The 25,865-nt window shown below is 33.6% G+C and overlaps 1 protein-coding gene across 3 annotated transcripts in view; it reads right to left on the bottom strand.

Moving 5' to 3' along the window:
* The window catches only part of LOC141461664 (uncharacterized), a 270,742-nt gene extending 246,300 nt beyond the window's left edge, over positions 1 to 24,442 (bottom strand). For 2 of the 3 annotated variants that reach the window (XM_074142875.1, XM_074142876.1), the window contains exon 1: positions 23,853 to 24,226. In XM_074142875.1, coding sequence (XP_073998976.1) covers positions 23,853 to 23,894 — 42 coding nt within the window. In that variant the 5' untranslated portion in view covers positions 23,895 to 24,226. Of the gene's footprint in view, positions 1 to 23,852 lie in introns of all 3 variants that reach the window. The other variant, XM_074142877.1, reaches the window with a different exon arrangement.
* Positions 24,443 to 25,865: the final 1,423 nt, after the last annotated feature.

Below are 25,865 nucleotides of genomic sequence, written 5' to 3'. Positions count from 1 at the left end.
AATGGGTCTGGCCTCTCTATAAAATTAATTCTGTTCTGGACAATATAGCCTAGTGATCTCCCTTTAATGTTATTCTATTCTCCATTTTTGTTTTTTTTTTCTACTGTAAAAGCAACTATTAAAAATCAAAGTTATTCTTGATGCCTTATAAATTAAAGAATTCCAATTCTCTATGTCCACTTCTTATTCGACTGTATTTTTTAAAAATTCTTTTTACCCTTTAAAAAGAATTATTTCGATTTACGAACTTGAGTTATCATAGGAAAAACATCATAGAAAAACAAAAAAAAATTAGGTTGCCAATGACAATCAACAGCGATCTGCACTAAGGTATGCTGTGGAATAAGTTTGCGGTCAAAAGCAGCTGAAGACATTGGTGAACCACTATGCTCAACTCTCCTTAACCTAGCACTGGAACATGCAATTCGGACTAACCCGAAAAGGGACCATTTATAAGAGAATGACACAACATCTAGCCTACGTTGATGATGTTTTGATATCGGTCACAAGAATAGCAGAGCTCGCAGGAGCTTTTGAGGCATTTTTAGGTGGCCGCAACAAAGATGGGTTTAAAAGGTCAATGACGATAAAACTATGTACATGAAAATATCGACAAATTCCAGTAGTACCATTGAAGATTTCTCTTTTGGCGGGCACGTCTTCCGAGTAGTGAATCAATTTAAATATTTGGGAGCTCTTGTTAGCGAGAGAAATGTTGGACTGCAAGAAATTAAAGCAAGAGTTACGGCCAGTAACAAATCTAGAAGCCACTAAAGTTGAAGGGGGCTTGACAGACAGAGGGAAGGTTCTTATATATAAAACAGTAATTAGGCCAATCGTCACCTATGGCCGTGCAGCTTGGCTATAAAGAACATGAAAGGATTTTGAATACATGGGAAAGGAGAGTACTCAGATGAATATATGGACCTGCCTGGTGACGGTGGACACTGGAGGATCAGAAAGAATGCCAAACTGCAACAGCAACGATCCAGATCTGGTCTCTTTCATAAGAAGGGAATCAGTGGTGGTGGCTGGGACATATAGAGAGAAGATGCCAGCTGGGAGAATCCAACCCCTCCAAAAATTATAGAGAGTTAAGCCTGGAGGAAGCAAAAAAACACGAGGACGTCCACGCTAATAAGATGGTTGGATAATTTGGAAATAGTCCTCTGAAGACACGAGGTGCGAGGAGATGGAGGATATTTGCCCCTGAGATGGAAGAATGGCTAAGAGTAGTGACCTGGAGGAGGTTCAGGTCCTTGAAGATAGGTTGGTAGATATATTCTGAAAATGGATCCAAAATGGATCAGTGTTTAAAAATTGAAATATTAGCTTTGGTTTAAGCCTCCATATTTTTTGTTAACAATTTATTTTAATGGAAATAATATTAGAAGCATTGGTAGTATAAAAGTTGAATGAAAATTCGTTATTTACAAATCTGTTTGTAATTAACAACTTTTAATTTCTCTTTCTTTACTAAGTAACAATGTTTGTACTCGTAATCGTGTGATCTGTTTGAGTGGATGTATGTATCCATCGTTTCATAACCAGGTTCTGTTAATTTGAATAAAGTTTTACAGCCAGAAAAAAAAAGCAAAACTAAAATAAAAAAATTATAATCTCTAAAAATAAACGTCAGTTTAACAAATTATGTAAAAACTATCACTTCTTTGAAAACATTACACTGAACTATAAAAATCAACTATGCTATATTAAACAGCTAAAAATATAAATCACAATACTAGTGAGTCATCTTAACTTCAGACTTTACTGTCGATATAAATCCTTTAATAAAAGATTGCATACGCAAGCTTATCTTCATGGGCAACTAGTAAAAAATACGCTTAACGTTTCAACAGCTATTTAGTAACGTTTTAAGTGTTAAAAATTCTTTTGTATGAAAAGCTAAACAAATGGCCTGGCTTTATTAGTTTCTGATTAATACTCGTACTTAGGTTTTCCTAAATTTCTTTTAAGTTACAGCTTCCAACTAGATCAATCCAGAAAATTCTCATCTCACAGACTGTTACCTTGGAGCCTGAAAGTGGCCAATAAAAGTTGAAGATGAAATAGTATACTTGGAATTAGCAAAACACTCCTGGCTAGAGCAAAGAGCGTAGATATTACAAATGGAACTGAGGAAAGAGCGCACGCGTACCGTAACCGTGGAAACATTCCAGCTTAAAACCGCCCCTTTTTTTTACGATTTACAATGAAACTAGGCGGGAGTGTAAACTATACATTCGAATTTTGGTGCAAAGTGTAACCATTTAATTAAAAAAGAGCAATACCCAAGGTATAATAAACTCTAGAATTATGTTTCAAACCCTTAATTTCCTTAATTCCTTAACCACTATGAAAAGATATCACCCAACATATTCGGTCTTGGAGAATGAACCCTTAAATTTCACTGTAACCACAAAGAAATTAAATTAACTAAGAGAGGTACCACGGAGCCGAACGGTTAGAGGCGTTGACCTGTAAAGCTAATATGTATTGTGGTACTGGGTTCGATTCCCAAGGTCTTAGGCCTTGGATTTTCTTTAATGGTTAATAAAAGAAATTTACCGTAAAGTATGTTTGCTAGTCGCCTCCGTCCACGACACCTAATTTGGTAGTTGGACGTTAAGCCCCGCCTGAAAAAAATTAACTTAGAATGGCACTAAGTCCCAAAAATGAAGTAAATCTCTATTACGGTGCGTTCGACGTGTATACTCGTTGTGAAAAATATAAAATTGCCATTTAACTATAAAAACTCGTAAATATATTTAATAAAATACAATAAGACTGTTATTTGGTGGGATGTTTCCTTTATCTTTACCAATAGAACTGCCAAGTATTTTGTACGGAGTGGGTGGAAGGAGTCAGCCAAATGATAAGTGATTGGTACATGTTTGGTCTCCGCATTAGAGATTGGGGAATTACCTCACACAAATAGAAGCTCTCAACCTTTGAGCAATACCCCGTTTTTACCTTAGATAGAGGTTCAGACCTCAGTACGAGCATGATTTCATTTTGCACAGAATTCAAAAAGCTCTTTTCTTCCTTGTAAAAGCTCTTGCGTCTCTAGTTAACTAGGCAATGCATAACGTGAAGCGGTGCAAGATTTTTGAAAGTGCACAGAATGCTCTGGTAATCTCAAGCCCCCAGAGATTGCAGAAAAAGTGCGTGCAGTGACGTTGTAAACTTTTGGTTGTTTTTCCCTGCGTTCGACGTGTCTGATTTTAATTCCACACTTAACTGGTAAATAATTTTTGTAATTAAAGGTGCGTCAACACTTGAGGTTATTTTGGCGCCTGTAGCTTCTTTTTTTTAACTGCACTGCCAGCTTCCGCAAAGTGTTCTCCCGTTACAAAAAAAAAGCACCGTGCATTTAGCTATAAGAAGCGCCTAGGAAGAGAAAAACTAAGGGCTAGCAGATGGGGTTCGAACCCGGGATCTCCGCGTCAGAATCTAATACACAGCTAATCCGTTCATAGAGAAGATAAAAAATAATATATTAAACACAAAATAAATAGCGCAAAAATTATATTTTAAATAAATCCTAATCCGACAAAAAATCTAAAAAATACAAATAATTGTAATGAATTTTGTTTTAATAACTCGCGTTAAATTGGATACGGTTTCGAGAATCTGTGTAGTGATTGAGTAAATGACATAGTTAATGCGCTAGCCATTGAAGCGAACATTACAATTAATTCCCGACGATTACCTCGAGAACTAATTATCTGTAATGATATTTTTCAATTAAACAGAACTATATATTTAACGCAGACCAGACAAAATAAGTACATGAGTAAAATCGTTATTTCAGCAACCGTCTTTTATATACAGATGTTGACTGGGTAGATCATTATTCCTTTAGGTCCAAGGCATATAGGCGCAGATAAAGACTCTTTGCCGAAGTAAATGCCATTAATAGTCTATGGCCGATAGCCTACAATTTCAAACATACTGTTGTAATGATTATTATTTGACAAAATGAAGTAATCTATTGGCTTAGATTGGCTACTGCGTTTTTAAGAGCTTCCAAGCCGTACTTACATCTGTCCTTCAAAATACAAAATAAACAAGATAAGAGAACATTAATGAAGCTAGCCTAACCACCGTCTAAACTCTTAAGCACCACCGTCTGTGCAGCTTCTTTCAACATTAATTCAGTCACAGCTATTCATTCTCAAATACCTATTCTGTTTCTAGTTTTTCTTATTTTAATTATTATTATTATACGTTTTTCAAACAACTTTGTAAATAACAAGCAAACCTTATGTATATAACGTAAAAATAAATTTAGCTGGTAAAATTAACCGGTAGGGAAGCGTCGTTATTTGATGCAGGTAGGCAGACTTTGAATCTATAATTTTAGATCAGTAAAACTTTTCCTAATAAATTCATCCGATATGAAATGCCGGTCACTAATTTTTTTTTAATTTAACGCAGAAATATAAATTTTATTTTTTATTCGCAACAAGTAAATGTGACTCAAGCAGAAGTGAATAAAACGACGTTAACAACATTTGAAAAAGACATCTTGGTGTACGAGTTAGTGAAAAAAGATTATCACGAAGCCACTAGACGCTTCAGTCGTCTAAGAGGACTATTAGAAAGGGTTAGACTTGAAAGCTGTTGTACCCAGAGGATTTTGATAATGGGATAAAAGGAGTTGTGGAATCATTAGAAGCGGAATTGGATCAGATCGGACACGAAGGGATATGGATAGATCATTATTTAGGCATTTATTGGAGACATAATAAGGAGCAATGGTGATTTTGCGAAGGATTTCCGGATTGTAAGGATTACATTTGGTAAAAATTTCAATGCTTAGCGTAATCCCACACCTTTGCAAAGTTTTATACATTGTAAAGTTTGGATCGTTTGTCGTGATAAAATGCGAGATTTGTTTTTTGTGGAATAACCTGTAAATTTGCCATCAAGCTTTATACAGTTTGAATTTTTATATAGAGTAAAGAAAGAAGGGGATTCTATACTTTTCTACCAAGGCACCACAGTAGCCGAGCGGTTAGAGGCGAGACCTGCAAAGCTAATATGTATTCACCCAAAAAAAGTTTTCTTTTGTTTTGTTTTACTTTATTTATTTTTAGAACTGCAGTATATATTTGCAATAAGTAAAGCTGATACAAGATGATACATAGAATAAATACATGAATAGCATGAGGCGAGAATTCACCCATTAGTGGAACTCCTTAAGAGGTACAGTTCAACTATTGTGCACTGGCACCCACTTCATTTAGTTCCATTCGTGGCCACCTGCGCTTCAACCATCTTGGGAGGATTTCCTGATAGAGGAGTAAGTTGGGATACCTACTAGAGGATTGGGATGTGAGGAAATTGAAACATGGAATTTAACTTGACGGGATCTTGCAGCTTCAGAAACATAGAGGAACAAGAAGATCTCGGTGCAAGGTAGAGTTGATACAAAGTAAAGGAGCATTAGCGATTTGACGGAGTGTTTTTGACGGGAAGGATTGGAGTTTTGTAGATATTGGAAGCTTTGGCTGAGCCCCAAAGTTCCACTCCGTAAGTCCAGGCATGGTGTAGATAGTGAGAGTTTAAGTCTTTTGCCGAGAAGTAAAGATAGGAGTTTGAATCGTCTGTTTAGTTCTTTCCGTTTAAGTCTAGTCTGTAAATTCCAGGTTAGGCGTTTGTCCATGAAAATTCCTAGGTACCTAAACCTCAATCTTCATTGGAAAGAAGAGTGAGGTTTAGGTAGTTTTAAAATTAAAATAAAAATATCCAAGTAAAACTATTTTACTTTTAGACAAGTTAACAGACTAATGGCATTACGAGACCACTTTGCCAAAACCCATTTGTAAAAAGTAATCTCCCTCTAAAAAAAAAACTGCATTTCCTATCAAAAATCAAAATCTTATGAACTGCATAATTGAATAATTAAAAAAAAATAAAAGTAGCCAGTCATTGAATTATAAACTTTGCAAAAGATTTGATTGCATAATTCTGCACGATGACTAATAAATCGTATGTATGCATAAATAAATGAAGCGAGGCTCCGTCGTTATATTATTGGATGCATATAAAAGTAAATTCGAATGGTTTATTTCTTTTCAAACGAATCATTTCTTTTGATTTGTCGAGAAGTGTGGTCTGGAATACTTATGCTTTTTACTAATACTTTTAATTTTTTTTTTTTGTATATATATACATACATACACACACCAAAACATATCGAAGAGCGGTCATATTTTTTTATGGGATTTAGGCCCACGCATGGGGCTACATTCCCCCACACTACCTAGTCACTCTACCCTCTTGTTTGATGTCGTCTGTAATGTTCCTCAACAACCTTTAGCCCTGGCTTAAAGATTTCTAACAAATCTACTTAATGTAACACTTATTTTAAATTTGCAATATTCTTTACAAATAAAATATCACTAAAATTATTACTAAATTACCTAAAGGTATAAATTCAAACACTGAATTCTTACTAAATGCTAGCTTTTAACGTAAATTTGAAGTTAAAACGGTACTTTTCTTTAAGAGAGAAAAATTACGTTCCAAATTCTTAGACTCACCTCAAAAATCAATTTTCTCAAAATGAACAAAATAGAATAAAATACAATAAAGCAGCAGCTAAAATTCTGACTATGCCTAAAAAAAATTTTAAATTTTAGCATGTGAATATTAAACTAATTTGACAACTCAGTGCCACAACCTGGATGACGGGATTAGAGAAACCAGCCAGCGCTGGAACTCTCTAGGAACTTATTGGGGTTTAGGAAGCCATGAGGTCACATGGCCAACGCCGTTTTAAGAGTGACGTGGAGGATTTTCAGGACGGATAGTGATTGAGCCAGAGGATTTGTGGGTGATCACAGAGAGTTTGTTGTGGAAATTTCAGGAATCGGGGTGTGGATTAACTTCATTTACATACAGGAATATTGAGATCATGATGGAGGGTGCGGTTGAAGACTTTAGAATGGGCGCTTTAACGATTCGGCGGAGGGGCTTTAGCCTGGAAAGATTGGATAGGTTGGATGTTGGATGGTTTTAGCGGAGCCCCACAATTCTGCTCCATATGTCCCCATATTGGTCGCAATTGTAAAGTGTAAGTTTGTTTTGTACGTTCATGGAGGATTTCGGTCCAAGGAGTCTCCTTAGTAGTCCGTAACGTCTGTACAGTTCTTGTCTTTTAAGTCTTGTGTGACGGGTTCCCAGGTTAGACGGCTGTCTAGGTAGAGCCCTAGATAATGAACCTGTGTGGGTCAGTATTGTTAATAGTTAGTGGAGGGTAGGTCTGTCTTCGTAATGTGAATGTCACCTGTATATATAGAAGATTCTTTAAACTCAAAAAATAAATGGCAATACGTAATTAATAACAATCTTGACGAGTTTGTAAACCGTACATTAAACTGAAATGTAACCTTACTGAAAAGCCTAACCCCAATCTTTCTCCTTAAAACTAGCTCTTGAACCAATTTGTCTAGAAAAAAATCATCATAGTAAAAGTTAAATAATCTATTGTAAAAGTGTTAGACATCCATTTTTTGTTATCAATTACAGCAAGAGTGTGAAACTCAACTAAAGTAAGAGCCATTTGACGCAACTGGCATTTACAAATTGGATTAGATTGGGTATGATTCATAACAGCACAATCTGGTGTACCATTTTTAACCTTTTCGCTACTGGGATCTGTGTACATTACGTGGCACTGGAGAGTGGCAGACATATCTCTTCTAAATATTGCCTGAACTTAGTCAGCGTGTTTTGTACACGCCCGCAGGACTCCCAGGAAAGGCATTGGGGCCATGTATATACTCGTCTTCAGTAGTATAAAGGGTTAACGAGAGAATTGTATGTACGGTGTATGGCCACGATCTCCTCTAAACGCTAGTTTTTCTTCATAATAATTTTTTGTTTTTTTCTATTTCCATTTTCCTACCAACAACGTAGGCCACAAAAAATTACAGCACGCGGCCCGCGGGCTACCAGTTTGACGCCCCTGAATTACAGCGTAATTTAAAGTGATATTTATATCAAATAATTGAGATAAATTGAATTACTTTACAAAGTATTCGTGGCAAAACAAGCAAAACATTCAATCTAACCTAAAAATTTGGAATCATATAAAACATTTTGTAAAAGTTTGATTTGTTTAAAGAAAATACCGTCAAAAATATAGCTATTATTTGTAAATATATATATATATATAAATATATTTTTTTCCTCCATCTATTAGAAGGGTAATTTTAAGTGATTTTTGTCTTAATAATTGAACACGTTGTAGATATTTATTGAGATATAAAAGGTGTAGCTGGCGAAGTGTTACGACCTGTTAACAGCGTGCGGCCCGCAGTTGGCACTCGTCGGATATAAACCTTCTTGTTCACAGTCGCTGTTACTTTACTACAGCTTATTCATCTGTTTACATCTCTCTAGGTTCGACCAGACAAGTATTTGTCCCGTTGCCACTATGTTAACGCCTCTTATACATTTAAACAGTAAGGATTTGATTTCTTTTTTTGGACGAAGAAAAAGAGTTTTTACCGCCCCAAAAAAAAACATCCGATGAACCCAAAAAAATTGAAATTTTTAATAATTGGCTTTTGAATATTAAATTAATTGGACAACTCGTAGTTTGAAATCATTTTTTGATAAAAAAAAAAGTGTTTGAAAGTATGTTCCTCAGGACATTGTGTTAATAATAATACTAATTACAGAAGAAGGATTAGCTTATAGGTTAGCGTATACAAGATTTAGCTATAACTCAAATTTGCTCTTGGTAAGAGCTTCAGGAGCTCCTTACAGCTCACTGTCCTCTGATGGAGTTCACACTGCCGGAAGGCAACAAAGCTCTGGGCGTTAATAACCTTGAGATAATTATCAGTAATTAAAATATTTATAATTTAGTAAGAAATTAGCCTCCAGTGATTGGCTGATCCTTAATGCAGAACTTAAGTCCTTCTAACCAGTGCTATACTTCTTAGCCGACTCCAAATGTACCAGTATCCCAGTGATGGACAAGTGACCCGACTAAAACGATAGAACATTGTCCAGGATTTTACTCAAAAGAAAATACTCCGGGCGATAATGATTTCAGATATTTATACGACAATAAAAACCAAAAACCACAGCGTTTTCGAACATTTTTTGGTTTTTCTTTCCTATTTTAAATTTAATTACTAAATACTAATGTAATTGGCGTTTTCTTTTGGTATCTTTAACCTTAATTAAAACAAAAATGACCCTCACTATCTGGAGTCCTTTATGGTGAATAAGGTAGATAAGAAAACAATGAACTTATTAATATTCAAACGAAATTATCAATAAAACTAGGAATAAAAATTAAAATTGGTGATATAACTGTTCAAAATATACTCTTATAGCCTTCCAAACTAACTAAGGCATCACTAAACTGATCCTAAAAGAAGCATTATATACGAGGGTCGTTTGAAAAGTCCGTGCAAAAATAAAAACTACTTAATTTTTTGAGGTAAACCTTTTTTATTTTTCAACATAGTCTCCTTTTAGGCTTATACACTTCGTCCACCGCTGCTCTAGTTTGTTGATCCCTTCCGAATAATAGGATTTGTCCAAGTCTGAAAAATAGCCATTCGTTTCTGCAATCACCTCCTCGTTTGAATAAAATCTTTTTCCCGCCAGCCATTTCTTCATATTGGGGAACAAATAGTAGTCCGAGGGAGCCAAGTCTGGAGAATAGAGGGGATGTGAAACGAGTTGGAACCCTATTTCCATTAATTTTGCGACCACAACTGCTGAGGTGTGAGCTGGTGCGTTGTCGTGATGGAAAAGGACTTTTTTGTGGTCGTTTTTCTTGCAGCTCGGTTTTCAAACGGTCCAATAACGATGAATAATATGCACCTGTAATAGTTTTACCCTTTTCCAGATAGTCGATGAGGATTATTCCTTGCGAATCCCAAAAGACAGTCGCCATAATCTTTCCGGCCGAAGGAACGGTCTTCGCCTTTTTTGGCGCAGATTCCCCCTTGGTAACCCATTATTTAGATTGTTCTTTGGTCTCAGGAGTGTAGTGATGTATCCATGTTTCATCCACAGTGACGAAACGACGCTTAAAGTCCTGCGGATTTTTCTGGAACAGCTGCAAACCGTCCTTGCAACACTTCACACGATTTCGTTTTTGGTCAATCGCGGCACCCATCTTGCGGATAGCTTTGTCATGTCCAAATGTTGATGCAAAATATTATGTACCCGTTCATTCGAGATGCCCACAGCACTAGCAATCTCACGCACCTTCACTCTTCTGTCATCCATCACCATATCCTGGATTTTATCAATGATTTCTGGTGTAGTAACCTCAACAGGGCGTCCAGAACTTTCAGCGTCACTTGTGCCCATATGGCCACTCCGAAAATTTTGAAACCACTTATAAACTGTACTAATCGAAGGCGCAGAGTTACCATAATGTTTATCAAGCTTCTCTTTAGTCTCCTGAGGCGTTTTGCCTTTCATAAAGTAGTGTTTAATCAACACACGAAATTCTTTTTCGTCCATTTTTTTGAAAATCACTCGACTTCCTCGATCCAAACGAATGCCAAACACAAATAAATAGACCGATCTGGCTGAAACTTGGTGTGTGTTCTTCCAAGAGATGCTACTAACTAAACATAACCTCGATACGCGCCAGTAGTGCTATCTCTCTGACTGTGCACGGACTTTTCAAACGACCCTCGTAAATTCAGTTAGATAAACACTAATTTTGAAAATTGAGAGCTTGCAAAGTTGCAAAAAAATAAAATAAAATTAAATCGAATTTTATCAGAATTATCCTTTTTCAGGTTCCCTGGATTGGATAAACTGGTTTTCAGAAAATGGCCTGCATTTATTTGCTTAAAATGATCACTAAAACGAATTAATTTGGGTACTGAATCAAATTTTCTATGTACAAAGAAAATTTTACTTTAAAACAAATTGGCTGGAAGAAGGGGCTAAATGTGTGGGATTTGCAAATGAGAATATTTCCATTTACAATGCATATGTTACATTTAAAAGTAAATAAATTTAAAAAACAAAAAAATCTATTAATGCTTCAGTTTATGCAAACTAGTTTTTTTTATTAGACATGTTGACAGGTGTTTACTGTTGCATTAAGTTGCATAAAGCATTAAAAAAAATAAAAAAAAATGCACCGCTCATTGTGGGAGAGAGAATTTGTAATTTAGTGTTGAAACTATGCACTACAGTGGACTGCAATATCTATAGCATTTCTTAATTTTTCCGTAGATTATAAAATTTCACTTGAAATACAAGAAAACTTTGTAAAAATCTATCGAAGTTATTAAAAAATATTTCTTATTCTATCTTTTGTTTTCTTAAATTTCGTTCTTTGTACAATTATTCACCTAAATGCATTTAAATTTACATTTTTAAGTATTCAGTTTTGGAAAAAAAATTTTAATCACGACTAATTATCATTTACTAATCGATTAGTACAGTTTATAAGTGGTTTCAAAATTTTCGGAGTGGCCATATGGGCACAAGTGACGCTGAACGTTCTGGACGCCCTGTTGAGGTTACTACTCCAGAAATCATTGATAAACTCCATGATATGGTGATGGATGACAGAAGAGTGAAGGTGCGTAAGATTGCTAGTGCTGTGGGCATCTCGAATGAACGGGTACATAATATTTTGCATCAACATTTGGACATGACAAAGCTATCCGCAAGATGGGTGCCGCGATTGACCAAAAACGAAATCGTGTGAAGTGTTGCAAGGACGGTTTGCAGCTGTTCCAGAGGAATCCGCAGGACTTTAAGCGTCGTTTCGTCACTGTGGATGAAACATGGATACATCACTACACTCCTGAGACCAAAGAACAATCTAAACAATGGGTTACCAAGGGGGAATCTGTGCCAAAAAAGGCGAAGACCGTTCCTTCGGCCGGAAAGATTATGGCGACTGTCTTTTGGGATTCGCAAGGAATAATCCTCATCGACTATCTGGAAAAGGGTAAAACTATTACAGGTGCATATTATTCATCGTTATTGGACCGTTTGAAAACCGAGCTGCAAGAAAAACGACCAAAAAAAATCCTTTTCCATCACGACAACGCACCAGCTCACACCTCAGCAGTTGTGGTCGCAAAATTAATGGAAATAGGGTTCCAACTCGTTTCACATCCCCCCTATTCTCCAGACTTGGCTCCCTCGGACTACTATTTGTTCCCCAATATGAAGAAATGGCTGGCGGGAAAAAGATTTTATTTAAACGTGGAGGTGATTGCAGAAACGAATGGCTATTTTTCAGACGTGGACAAATCCTATTATTCGGAAGGGATCAACAAACTAGAGCAGCGTTGGACGAAGTGTATAAGCCTAAAAGGAGACTATGTTGAAAAATAAAAAAGGTTTACCCCAAAAAATTAAGTAGTTTTTATTTTTGCACGGACTTTTCAAACGACCCTCGTAGTATCTGTGACTGTCAGTTCATATTCAACGTAATTTGATATTTCTCATAAGTTATTACATCACTAAGTGTATTTCTCTCAACACCCTATTATTGATAATAGTGATAAAAATTACCGATCTATTGACTATAGATGATCCAATATCATGAGAAAGTCAATAATATCTTTCTATTTGTCACTAACAGTCTCAAATTTAGAAAAATAGCGCTTCAATGAAACCTCCTTGCTCACCTTAACTTGTCAAATTCCAAACTAAACTATATAATGTAGCCATAATAATAATTTAAATAAATAAATGAATAGAAAAAATAAAAAGAAGCCTTATTAGCAAAAATCCATATTATATTAATTGTTATTTTATTTTTGAGTAGATTAACTTCGTTACTGCAGAGAACTAACTATTCAGATGATTGTCTTTATGATTTATATTTCTATATCTTGTTCTAATTTTGTTTTTTTGCTTATGTTCAAAAAATTGTACTCCTTAGTTGATTTAAATGATACCTGATACATTTTTTCTTTACATAATTTTGCTAGTATATTCTAATTTATTATTTTTGTAGTGAAAATGCAATAAGTTAACCCTTGCTATGAGATCTGTAATCGCTTTAAGCAATAAAGATTACATTTCATTTCATATTTCCCATAAGTTCTAAGTAGGGGACGACATAGCAAATTTTGGGTCAAAATCAGTTCATTGGTTGTACAGATTTACTGCAATTTTCTAGGGCATTTATGGGCGAGAAGATGGTCAGCTATTCTGTTTATTGCACTGTCTTGTTAGCTATATTAATAATAGGAATCAAATTTTAAATCTAAATTTTCAAATTCTTAAGAAAATCAGCGGATCAAAAGTATCACTGTATATTAGATCAGTATTTTTAAAAATTTCCACAAAAAAATGGCTCTTTAACTTTGTTATAATAACAAACAAATAAATTTACCACCTATAAATTCGAAATTTGTTTTTCGTGAAATTCAATTATGGGTATTTTTGAGACTGAAGAGGTAGATTCACCTCTAAAGTTTCATTTCTCTGAAATGGACAGTCCAATCTCTTGTTAACTGTTAAAGGGGACTAAATGTATTTTTCTTTTTAAAAAAATCATGTTATCGAAGACAATTACTTAACTGAAAATATCATTTAACTGAAAATGATTCCTAGGCTATTCTGTAAACTTCGAATTGGTTGGAGTTAGGCTTTTCTGTAAGGCTATATTTTTAATTTTAATGTACAGTTTTACAAACTATAATGTAGGTGATTAATTAATATGAGTCAAAAATTATCGAGTTTTTTTTTGGAGAATATTAACGAGTTAGAACTTTTGAGAATAGCAGTAAGAGAAAATCGGGTGAGTGTTCACTCCAGATTCTGAGTTTGGAGAATATTAATGAGTTAAAACCTTTGAGAATAGCCGTTAGTGATAGTCGAAAGAGTGTTCACTCCAGATTCCGAGTTTGGAGAGTATTAATGAGTTAGAACCTTGAGAATATTAATGAGTTAGAACTTTGAGAATAGCCGTTAGAGAAAGTCGGGTGAGTGTTCACTCCAGTTTCCGAGTTTTGGAGAATATTAATGAGTTAGAACCTTTGAGAATAGCCGTTGAAGTCATGGCGAAATGGTTTACAAAAAGATTCATAGCCTAATTTTGTTTAACAGTTTATAACTTAATAGTTCATTTAGTGATTACTTAAAAAATTTTGTCCATAAAGGCTCCAATATTTTACCATTAAACTTAGATACTCCTGAGTCGCAGTGGCAAAGGCGTTCTCGCTAACCACAGTTAGTCCATCACTAAGCAATGGGTATGTACCAATTGTTCTTGTAAATTATCTATAAGGATGTTCAAGGTATTGCTTAGTGAGATCAGTAGTTTATTTTTTTGGGGGGGGGGGAAGAGTGACAACAGGCTCATCTCTAAAGTGCTGCTAGTATTACAATGTACAGCCTCACCACCTAAATAATTATATGAATTATTTAAATTAAACAAAGTTAAATTACAAAAAAATAAAGGCTTCGACCGACAGTTCTATAGATTTTTTTATTTATTTTTGTATTTTATTGTTTTAAAGATTTTATTTAAACTTAATTTTAAATTTATTTTCTTTCCCAAAATTTCTTTTTAGTATATTATACGGTGCTATCATACGTGTAACAATTACGAGCAGAGACCAATGAAATTTTAAACATAAACCCCATTGAAAACTTTATTTGAAATTAAGACATAATTTACTTTTAGGCCAATCACTTTTTATTTAATTAGTATACTAAAGAGAGGGAGTCGAAGTTTCCAAAAAAATTTAATAACGTATTTAATTGCGATAAAAAAACTTTTTGAGTGTTCACAGCGGATTATGATAATTATTTTGACATTAAAATTAAAGTAAGTCCAAAACTAAGTAGGGGAGTTCTATAAAAATTAAAATTAACTACTCCACCAAAATTTGGACTACTCTTAGGTAAAATAAAATTAATGAATTTTAGAATTGAAAAGGTGGATAGTGAACAAAGTAGCAATAAACAGTAATTAAAAACCAAAATTTATAATAAACAGATATTTGTAAATAAAATATAATTTTAAAATCAAAAAATTTAGGAAAATAAATAAATAATCAGGTAATAAAAATTATTCAAATTCCTATTTATTAGTCTACGACTAATTATGGTTTCGTAGACAATTTATTAAAAAATAAACACGAAATTTCGTTGCGAAAAAACGAATGTTTTTAATTATAATTAAGTAAAAAGTTTTAAGCATATTTAAATTTTTAAAAGGTATTTAATTAGTTCAGATTTTAAACTAGAAGATTAATGATTTTGATTTCATGAAACTGAAATCAGATCCAATCTACGGGGGACCTCCCATCTAGATAAGATAAACTAGGCCAAGGAACTGTGTTTTTAAACCTAAGGAGATTCTCCAGCTTCTTTCTGGACCCAATAAATAAATAAATATCCAAGCCCTGTCCCATTTATTGGACGCCAAAGCTGAGGCTAGAGAGGATTTCTAATTTCTGGATGGTCACCGTCCGAAAAATGTGATAGGTAAAAAAATAATGTTTATAGAAATGTGCGTAAAAATAAAGAAAATAACTCCGAAATGTGATCCGAAAGTATGAAATTTAGAATCGTAATTACTAAACAAAGTTTGGGTTTTTAGGAATATTTTGGCCTTTCTATAATTTTTAAGCAGGATTTCCTCTGACAGATTAATTTTTTTTAAAGTAAATTTTAAAGGAAGTATCAATACAGCTTGCATGATGATTCGAAACTGGCGAACGATAAAATTCTTTCCCCGTTTCGAACTCCAGAAATTAAAAAAATTTTATCAATCACAATGCATCACATCTCTACAAAACTATGCAGATTTGTAACGAAATAAGGGACAATTCCTTTAAAGATCTAAAAGGACAATAAAATTTCGATAATAGCCAGCTATAGTGGAGCTTGGTTCGTGCAGAACTATATTATTTTAGCGCGCATTTGACATCACTACAACTCTTGAATACACAGTGGCGTCATATGTCCCCAGCCTTTTTAATGAAAACGTAGTTTAATTTATAAATTAACCTTCTAATCGTATAATGTAACAGATTATCCTGTTATGAATGTTGCGAAATACAGTGACATGCATTCTTGGAGAAAAGGCTGTTGGTAATTTGCAGCATATTTAATATTTATTACAAATATAGGTGTTTTTGAATGTTTTTTTAAACATCCTTTAAGTGGAATCAATAAAATTCAATTTTACTTAAAAAAAATAAATAAATGTGTTTTTTGAAATTAATTAAAAAATAAGACGTACCTAAGCTTAATAGACAATTTTGGAGCCATTATTGAGAAAAATTGACATAAATTAAAAGAAAAACTCGACTGAAGCAAGTAACTTCATAGATGAGCGAATGTAGCAGAAGAAAATTGTCAAAAGAGTTCACAGGGAAGAAGGAGATCAACGAAGAATTAGGCCACTCCTGGAATTTTAAAGAATTTACAAGAACCGGAGTTGAAGAATCACAAGCAACCAGATCTCATTATGCTTTCATTAAAAAGAGGACATCATAGAATGGTTTGGATACGTTGAACGCATGGGAACGATTCGCTTGCTTAGGAGGGAACTGGCTCTTTTTAACAAAATCCTGGGGCACGTTTAACGTCTTCGAAGGAGGCGTTTTTTTTGCTCGAGGAGTTTTATAGTCCTAAACAGCATTGGAATAAATAGTGCTCTAACGCTAACAAGGATGAAGGTGGCTGCTCTGGAGAAGGATAAGTACTTCCAGGATTCTGTTTCTGCAAGAGAAGTTTGTGTTCGTTCAATTAACTGGAATGGCCATCCACAGCTCTCTGAACATTCTAAAAATCAATTTTACTTTAAAATAAAAAAATGGATTAGGTATAATTTATACTAAACTCAGTATTCTTCGTTTTAAGGTAATTAGAAAAACATACTACCAATTGACGAATTTGGGCCTCAATGTTAGTTTCAGAAGCGATAGCCGCGCCAAAACGGAAGATTAAGTTTGAGACTATCAGCAATTTCTGCCAATGTACTCCCACGCAAAGATCTCGAAGGTGAGTCATTAAGCTACAAGCGTACAATGACCTAACATGTTCAAGTAAAAGAACTTCATCACAGTTACCAATCACTTGTAAACTTTCTTATCTAACGGATCATGTATAAAGATTAACCACCAATAGGTATAAGGACCAGTCTGACAGAATCTCTTTACTACCCACCAAAGGGCAAGAGGACAAAAAATTTGTACTGGAATCAGGTGCTTCGACCAATTTTCTGTCCTTAAAGGGACAAATCAAAGTATAGTTTTCCTTCGAACGATCATTTCAATGGTTATAACCCAATTGCCCATAAGGGAACGTTGACTAGTCACTTCTTCAGTGCTTTTTTTTCAACTATCACCGCGCCGTATCCCAGGTAAACAAATAAGAAATCTAACAATTCTGACATTAACATAGTCTGAAGGCCAATATGCCAGCAATGGTAGGTTTTAATTTAGGTTTTGTTTTTCTCTTTGAAGATAAACTTCAAAAGAAAACTACGCTAACGTACACTGTTATACTTGAGAACAAACATTCCCTCCTTTAGAAGTGGTTTAGTAGGTTTAGCAACACGCAGTTTCAAAATTAGGGCAATGTGATTAAAAGTGATTAAGGGAAAATTGATTTAAGCACAGACGTCCCATCACACAATGCCGCCCGTATTAAAAAACTCACGGCAACAGAAAATGAAAAAAAAAAAGACGTAACGTTAAAAAGGAAACTCAAATTGATTGATGTTAGCCACTTTAGAATAAAGTCAAAAATAATCCAGAATTTTTACAAACAGCCAGCGTTTTAATGAATTTATTTATACAGAAAATTTAAATTTAGTCACTTCCGCCGAATATAGGTTTTAAACAAAAGCTTTTGTCGCAAAAACTGGTCACTTAATACCAAATATTAAATCAGTAAATTCTACAAAATTTTCTGTTTTTAAATTAAGTTAACTATACAGTTAACAATTTACAATATTTATACTTACAAGAATCACACTTGATAATTTTTTTTTTCATATTTTATTTAATTATGAATTAAATGTATGTCCGAATTTTGAACTTCAACCAGTTCTAAAGTCCATAAGTCATGATTTGATTATTTATTATTATAATGTGATTAATTGGTTTAAAAATAATAATAGATGCTGAAAAACTTAATTGTGTCGGTTTGTAGTTCAAATGCCTTTAAAAACAAGCGGCTTGCTCATAATTTCTCTTAATAAACAACTTCTTTTTATAAAAATTTAATTTTCTAAATTCTCTATTTTCTTTAAAGACTAAAATTCTAAATTTTCTTCTTTTTTGCTTCGTTAAAACGCCGTTTAAGAGAAAAAAGAATCACTTAAATGGCCTATTTTTTTTTCGAAATCAACAAAATCTCTGGGAAAATTCAAATTAGAGAGAATTTTGAGAAAGACAGTGAGAGGTGAATCAGTTCATTCCAGTCCCTACCCAAAATATTGTTCGAAAATTATTTTTCTTAGCACAAATATGCAGGTATTTGTAACTTGTAAAACATTTCTAACAACTACACGCTTTTACGAAGTCGGTAAGAACACAAATTATACCGAAGGCTGTGTGTTGACTTAGCCTATTGTGTAAATGCAGGCTTCTCTTTTCAACGTGGGAGTAGGTCTACAGTAATTTTGAATAAAAAAGAAAACCTTATCAGATAGTTTACTATCTGATAAGGTTTGTTTTTATTTTTTCATTATAGTTTTTTTTTTTGGTTTTTGACTCTTTCAAAAAAATCATGGATGCCAAAATTTTTACTGTAAAAGTTGGTTAAAATAGCCAAGTTACACTAAAAAATAATAAATTTGTTTAATGTGGATATAATTTCAAATAGAATCCAAAAGGGAAGGGATTAGCTATGAGGTTAGCATACTGGACTCCCACGCGGAGGTCCCGGGTTCGAATCCAGCTGCTGACCCTTAGATTTTTTCTTCTTAGGAGCTTCTTACAGCTCACTGTCCGGTGATGGACAGTGTTGTTTGTAACGAGAGAACACTGTCCGGAGGCGGGCAGTGCACTGAAAAAAGCTCCGGGTGCCAATAACCTTAGATGTTGACGCGCCTTAAATCACAAAAAAAAAAAAAAAAAATAGAATCCAAATTTGTGGCCAAAATTCCTGCAATTTAATGGGAAAACTAATAATTGAAACTGAATTTTTTTGCCAATAATCTCGAAAAAAAATCTCTAATTTGGATTAGAGACTAAACATGTAGGCTTATCATTTTTATTTACATAAATGTTTTACCAAGAGAAGAAGGTTCTGGAGGTGCTTGGAAGTGTTGCTTCTGTAATAATTACCGTTTTATCACAGGAAACCTAAATAATTATGTTTTATAGAAATTGAAGCATTTTGGTAAAACTTTGTGACTTAACAATTTCAATTTTATTCTTTTTATAATTAATAATTAACAGTTACAAACTTTTACATAATGATTCTATTATTCGTTTACTGAACAATTAAAATAAGTAACAGCGTAAATAAAGTAAATTTCTCTATTTAAAATAGTGCCGTAATAGTGGGGAGCCTATCTTGGTGACGCAGTTGTAAGACAAAGCGCGATCGCGTTCACGCATTGTTCGCAAGACTTTTATTTTAAATACACAATTATTAATGTATCTCTCCCCCCCCAAAAAAAGCCAACAGTTGCTCCCAGCTAGTCCTCCAGTGTGAATAACACCGGTTACGCTCTTGTCAGACGGAGGTGCCAATGGCCAGATTCTTGTCTCAACGCTGTCCTATGCTACAAATTTTTCATTTCTCCTTATCACAGAAACAACAAGTTCTTTTATTATTATTAAGGACTAGTTCGTTTACAGATCTGATAATCCTGATTACAAAGCTCACAGCGGGACGGAGATTATCATTCGTAAGACCCACAAACACTTCCTTAATCTTCTATTAAGGTTTCTTAGTGTATACTGCAGTTTCCTTGAGCTCCTGCCCCTACTAAATCGCATTAGCTGGTGTGTATTGTTCTCCTAATAAATCTGATATCTATCAACAACTATATTCCTTTTTTCCAGTACTTAGCTCCTACTTTTATGGCTGGCGGCAAATATAATGCGAAAGAAACATCCTCAATATGTTTGCCAAGTTCCTGATTCCAGTGGAAGTGTCCAATTCACGCTAACATCCTGTTACACCCACTCATCGTACAAAGTGGCTTTTTTAACCTCTCTTTTCTAATACCCTGACTTACGATTTCTTCACTATACATCTACGGATAAGACAGTGCTGTACTTCTTGTTTTTTTAAAATCCTTAATCTCACCACAAACCAAAACAATTACTCCTTAATAAATGGAATAATTGATTAAGACAATTTTAAAAGTATAATCGACTAGGAAATAAATCTACAACATGCACTATAAACGAACGGAAACGGGGACTAAGCCTATAGAATTACTATCTACTTATCAACTCACTCTGAGGCAAGGAAGCCCCAACAATGTCTCCGGAAATTCGTAGCCTCCATAAGTGAGAAACGAAGAGCAAGAGCATGAAGAAACAACGAACTAGAATAACCCCACAGATAAAAACAGGACGCCAGTGCTGAGACCAAAATTTCGACATCTGCTAGCACACCTAAATGAACAGCAGACTTCTGCAACCAACAAAATCCTTATGGTCCTGTACCAGGAGAATCCTTTCATATAAAAAATACTTCGCCTCCTCTACGTAAAAAAAGATTCCTCTTAGGCTAAATCCGATAAGGAGAAAGCAAAACTCTTCTCTGCATTCTGTCCACATTCTGATATAAACTGACCAAGAACAAGACTACATAGTACTGCACGAACATGACTATCCCCTGTTCGCAAAAGTTATTTAGTCCTTCAGATGTAAAAGATTGGGATAAAAAATACAATCTAATAACCACTAGTATACTTCAACTACCAAAGGTGCGCTCTGATATTCTTGACCTACATTAAATGTAATATTACATTATTACTTGGGTTACATATGGACAAACCACTAACTTGGAATCCTCAAACCAGACTGAAATGAATGGAGGCTAACTAACGATTTTGCCTGTTATCAAGGCTACTCAACCAACGATCTAAACTTACAATCTCAAAAAAGGCTTACTTTGTGCTAAAACGTTGCTGTGACCTATACAGAGCTACGGATTAGAGGTGTGGGTTTCCCAAAGCATTCCAATCTTTGTTGTATCCAATCCTTACAACCCGAAATCCTTTGCAAATTCACCATTGCTCCTTATTATGTCTTCAATAAACGCCTAAATAATGGCTCTATCCATATCCCTTTGTGTCCAATCTGATCCAATTCCGCTATCAAAGATTCCACAACTCCTTTTATCCTATTTTCACAATCCTCTGGGTACAATATTCTCAAAGTATGTACAGAAGTATCACTTTTATTTGAAATATTTATCCAGAAAATACCTCATTAATATAGCTTATTCGGCAGCCCTTGGGAACGTTAACGCCTTCCATAAAAGTATCAGCTATTACAGTACGCCTAAATGTTGATCAATACATATTTAGTAAAAATCCTTAGGTAGAAGAAAATTAACTAAGTTGGATTCCTGAAATTTGCAGATACTTAAAATCAGTGTGAGCTTTACATACATTATACTTTTTTCTCCTTTACACAAGAAAATTTGTATTTACAATGTAACTAATTTAAGTGACATGAACTACTGAAACTCAAAATTCTATAAAAAGAAACTGTACAAAAATCTGAATCAGTGACTCAATTAAAAGAAAAGTAAGCTAACGAAAAAGGAAAAGCAAAAATATCTAGGCAGCAATGCGGAACAATCCGACTTTTTCTACACATTACTTTTTAACGTATACTAACTTTATTATCAAATAACTTTGATTTCAATAGAAGGATAAAGAGCATTATGCCATGGATTAACTTAACAAAATAGGTATCTGATTTATAGAAAAAGAACAGAACTCATACAATTTTGAATACAAAGAAATGTCTAAATAAAGTATACTCGTACTATCAAGACGGTAGAATATTGCCATTGTTTTTGCCCCCAAAATTACTAGTTTTTACCAAATTGGGTCATTGTCGTTGGTGAGTTGGCATAACTAAAAAAAAAAATAAATAAGCAAATAATCTCACAATTAGCTTACACTTTAATAAGGTCTAGTTTTAAATCAATCCGGAAGTGATAATTCTTGAACCGGGACCGTCTCTTTTAAAGGTTCTAGTTTCCGTTGTTTGTTTTGTGATTAACTTAGTTCACTGATGTTGATCTACAATTTTCAAATTGAAAAAAAAATGCTTAAAAGAATATTTCATTGAGGGTGTATGAGGTTAGGCTTGAATCTTTAAAGAGTTATTTAAAGTTAGTGGTATTTTAATATAAAAGACTTTTTTTATCTACTTATATAAGTTTTAACGCGGAGTAAATGCTTGATTAAATTGGACATAGTTTGCTTTAGTAGTGCGAGAAAATTGCTACAAATATTTGGTTTTGAAACTTATTTTTGAAAAGAAATTCAATATTTTTGGGGGCAATTCTAAGAGATAGGCAGGCAACTTTCCCATAAAGTTCAATTACACTGAATTGAATCATATTTTCTATCAACTTGAATAATGATTCCAAAATTTGAAGAAAATTACTTGACCTGAAATGTGAACATATCTTCTTTAAACAATCCTTATTTTTTTTTTTATTATTCTATTTCCATTTTTTAAGCTTTTACCTAGGGTTTTGCAGATTATAACGCTTCGTTCTCTATTTTAGAATTGTTTATAGTTTTTGAGACTCATTGATCTACATGGTAGAAAGATTGTTGCTAATTTCAGCCATTATTGTAGACCACTTCAAGGACTAGTCCATCCTCAGGGCTGTTGATCTTAGTTTTACAGTTACAGATAGATTATAATGTGCATTAATTTGAGATAAGTAAAACACATCTTTTTCTTTTTTCCCCCCCAAAAAAATTATTCACCTTATGCTTGTTAACAACAAGTTAACTGTGCTTTTGTAAACCAAATTAATGTAAATTACAGTTACTGTAAAAATATGTCCCTAAAACCTTGAAGATGACCTAGTCCCTAGGACGAAACTTTGGCAGAAAATAATAATAATAATAAACAAAATTACGTCTGAAATAATCTTGCTAATCTATTCACTATTTATCTATTATATTGAACCAACAACACAGAGTCAAAATTATTTAGCCTAAAAAGGTAAATCATTTGCTAAAAGATAACAATTTATATTTCAAGTCTTTTTTGGAAGTAATAGTTTATTATGTCACTTAGTAAAAATGCTTTGTCTTATATTATTTATTTTTGCTTTTAAGCTGATAAAAATTGGGCTGTATATTGGTGAGAAAACGTTTGACAGCATAAAGCTTCACTATACTTAGTGTACAAGCATTTACTTGTGAGTTGAATGAGTAATGCTTATTGGGGTACTTAATTTCCACCCTTGTGAGAAAGGCTTAAAAAAAAAATAAAATAATTAGGCTTTCCCTGTTATAATATTATACAATTTTCCATTAATCGCTTACAATTTTTTGGGGTAAAATAAATATGAATTCGCCGGTAATTTTTTGTATTTTACTGTACAAAGTGGTTCAGTTTTTCTTCTAGGTACACTAAATAGGTAAACAAATCAACGTTTTCTTTAAATTTTAAGAAATTTTCTCCTAAAACTTTTTTTACATTAAAGCGCCAAAAAAAAGTCATTTTTCCTCTTTTTTTTGGTGGGGGGGGGGGTTTTGAGGGTTTTTGCTTCTTTTTTGTTTTTTTTTAAGGTTATGGGTTTCTAAATGAAGTGTCGTAACGTTGCGATGGATTCGAGTTTAAAGAATTAATTTTGAAACAAATAAAAATTATAATATTAAAAATGTATTCTTATTATTTTTTACTCACCATACTGCCTTCCAAATCGCTGTCTCGTTGGTCCATCTCCATCTGATAGACCGGCAATGGTTCTCTATTTTTGACGCGAATTTTGAATGATTTTTAAAAACTTTTTGCAGTGTTAATTCAATTTTTGTGGTTTTTTAAAAATGAATATTCACTAGATCGTAATGTCCAAAAATGAATTTTTACAGTTCAATTATTACTTTAGATTGTCCACAAAAAATAAATAATTAATAAATAAATAATAAAGCGAGTAAACAAACGCACAATATATTATTATTTTTAAGTGTTCATTGATATTATTATCGTCATTAGATGCATAGAAATATTCTTGATTTTTAATCCACGCCGGTTAAAATTATTTTCAAAACTGTACACTAAACACCACTGATAAGACCGGCTTATTTTATTTAATTAACCCGGTCTTTGCATATAATATTGGGGAAAAAAAAATTAAAAAATAGTCAACAACAACCAAAAAATACTTCTTCGATGACTCTTGGAAGATCTTGATTTTTTTTTGATGAAAAATAAAATTCTTCAAATTAAAAAATAAAAATAAAAACACAAACACTGTAACTAAAATTTAAAAAAAAAAAAAAAAAAAAAAAAAAAAGATTAAAAGCGAAATAATTTTTTTTGGGGTTAAAATTAAAAAATATCAAAAAAATTACAATTCGTCGATTAAAAAAAATTACGCAGCCTTACAAGAAATACACTGCCGGAAAGATACTGTCGCATTCACAGGGGGTGCCCGTAGGAGCCGATCTACAGTACTTGATGGAAGGGGTACTGCCGGGGCTTGTGTGTGAGTGTGTGTTTGTATATGTTCCCGTTTACCTGCAATAGTTTGAGGGGGGAGCCACTATATACTCACTGTCTTTGTCTATTTAAAGGAGTGGGGAGCGACTAACACTTGTCCAGAGTGGGGGCCAGTACTCCAAGGCGCAGCTTCTTGATTAAACGAACTTTTACGGAAATTTACGAACAAATATTCAATTTCATTTCTTTTGCAATTTTAATTAAAAAATTTAATAAATGAAGCTTTATAAATACAAAAAAAATTGTATGCAATTTTCTCCTATAAATTCTTAATAAATGAACTTTTAATACACACATTATGCCCGCATATCTCGCAACCACGGCCGTTTGAAGATACGACTAAAAGCTAGCAGTATAAGCATTTTTAGAATGGGCATTAAATGCCATATTCGGAATTACCGTAGCATTAAATTCATTGCTGAAATTTCGATTTTAAAGGAAATATTTTGACTAAAAATACGTCTTAAGGTTAAACTTTTTTTAGATTTCCGCAATTGCCTCAAAAAGACAAAAATCAAATTTAAGACTAATTTTTGCTTCAGGAAAATTTATTTTAGGATTTGTTACGGGAGGAGAGAGGTATTTTGGATTTCCTTCTAAACTTCCGTTTCAGCAAAAAAATTTTTACGCACCTATACAGGGTGAACCAGTAAGTATTGTCCATAGGCCTACTGTGTGTAGCACATCCTAAAGTGGAGTTCAATGACGTATTGGCCAACTTCATATTTTCCACTGTTCTTGAGTGGTCACTTTAATTTTTTTTCCTTAAAATCATTACATTTTTCCCAATAAAAATGTTATTACTCAGAAAGTTTTAGTCCGAATTTGATTCTGATGACACGGTTAGAAAGACAGATAAATTTTGCTAAAAATTGATACCATTTTGAAGCATAAGCTAATCCCCAAACAGCCTCAATCTTCCTCCGAATGCTGGAAAAATAAAAGTAATCGAAATTTTTGAAGAAAACTCATTAGGCCCTTATGTGATCATTATCAGACCTAGGTGCTGGCACTTTTTAGTAAAAGTTTCCTTGTCTAATGAGCTTTCAAACGGTATATCATTTTCCAGGATTCCTTTTATCTTCGTACGAGAAATTACGTTTGTTTTGCAAGAAAACGTGTTTACGAGCACTCAACAGTGTTAGTTTATCAAGTTGTTTAATTCATTGAAAACTCTTTTAGATGGACCAGTAGTCA

The sequence above is a fragment of the Rhodnius prolixus genome, unplaced genomic scaffold (assembly GCF_049639745.1).
Source record: "Rhodnius prolixus isolate KJV_2025 unplaced genomic scaffold, Rpr scaffold_12, whole genome shotgun sequence".
Taxonomy (NCBI): Eukaryota; Metazoa; Arthropoda; class Insecta; order Hemiptera; family Reduviidae; genus Rhodnius; species Rhodnius prolixus.
Note: the sequence above shows the minus strand (reverse complement) of the source record. Positions and strands in the feature narration are given on the sequence as shown.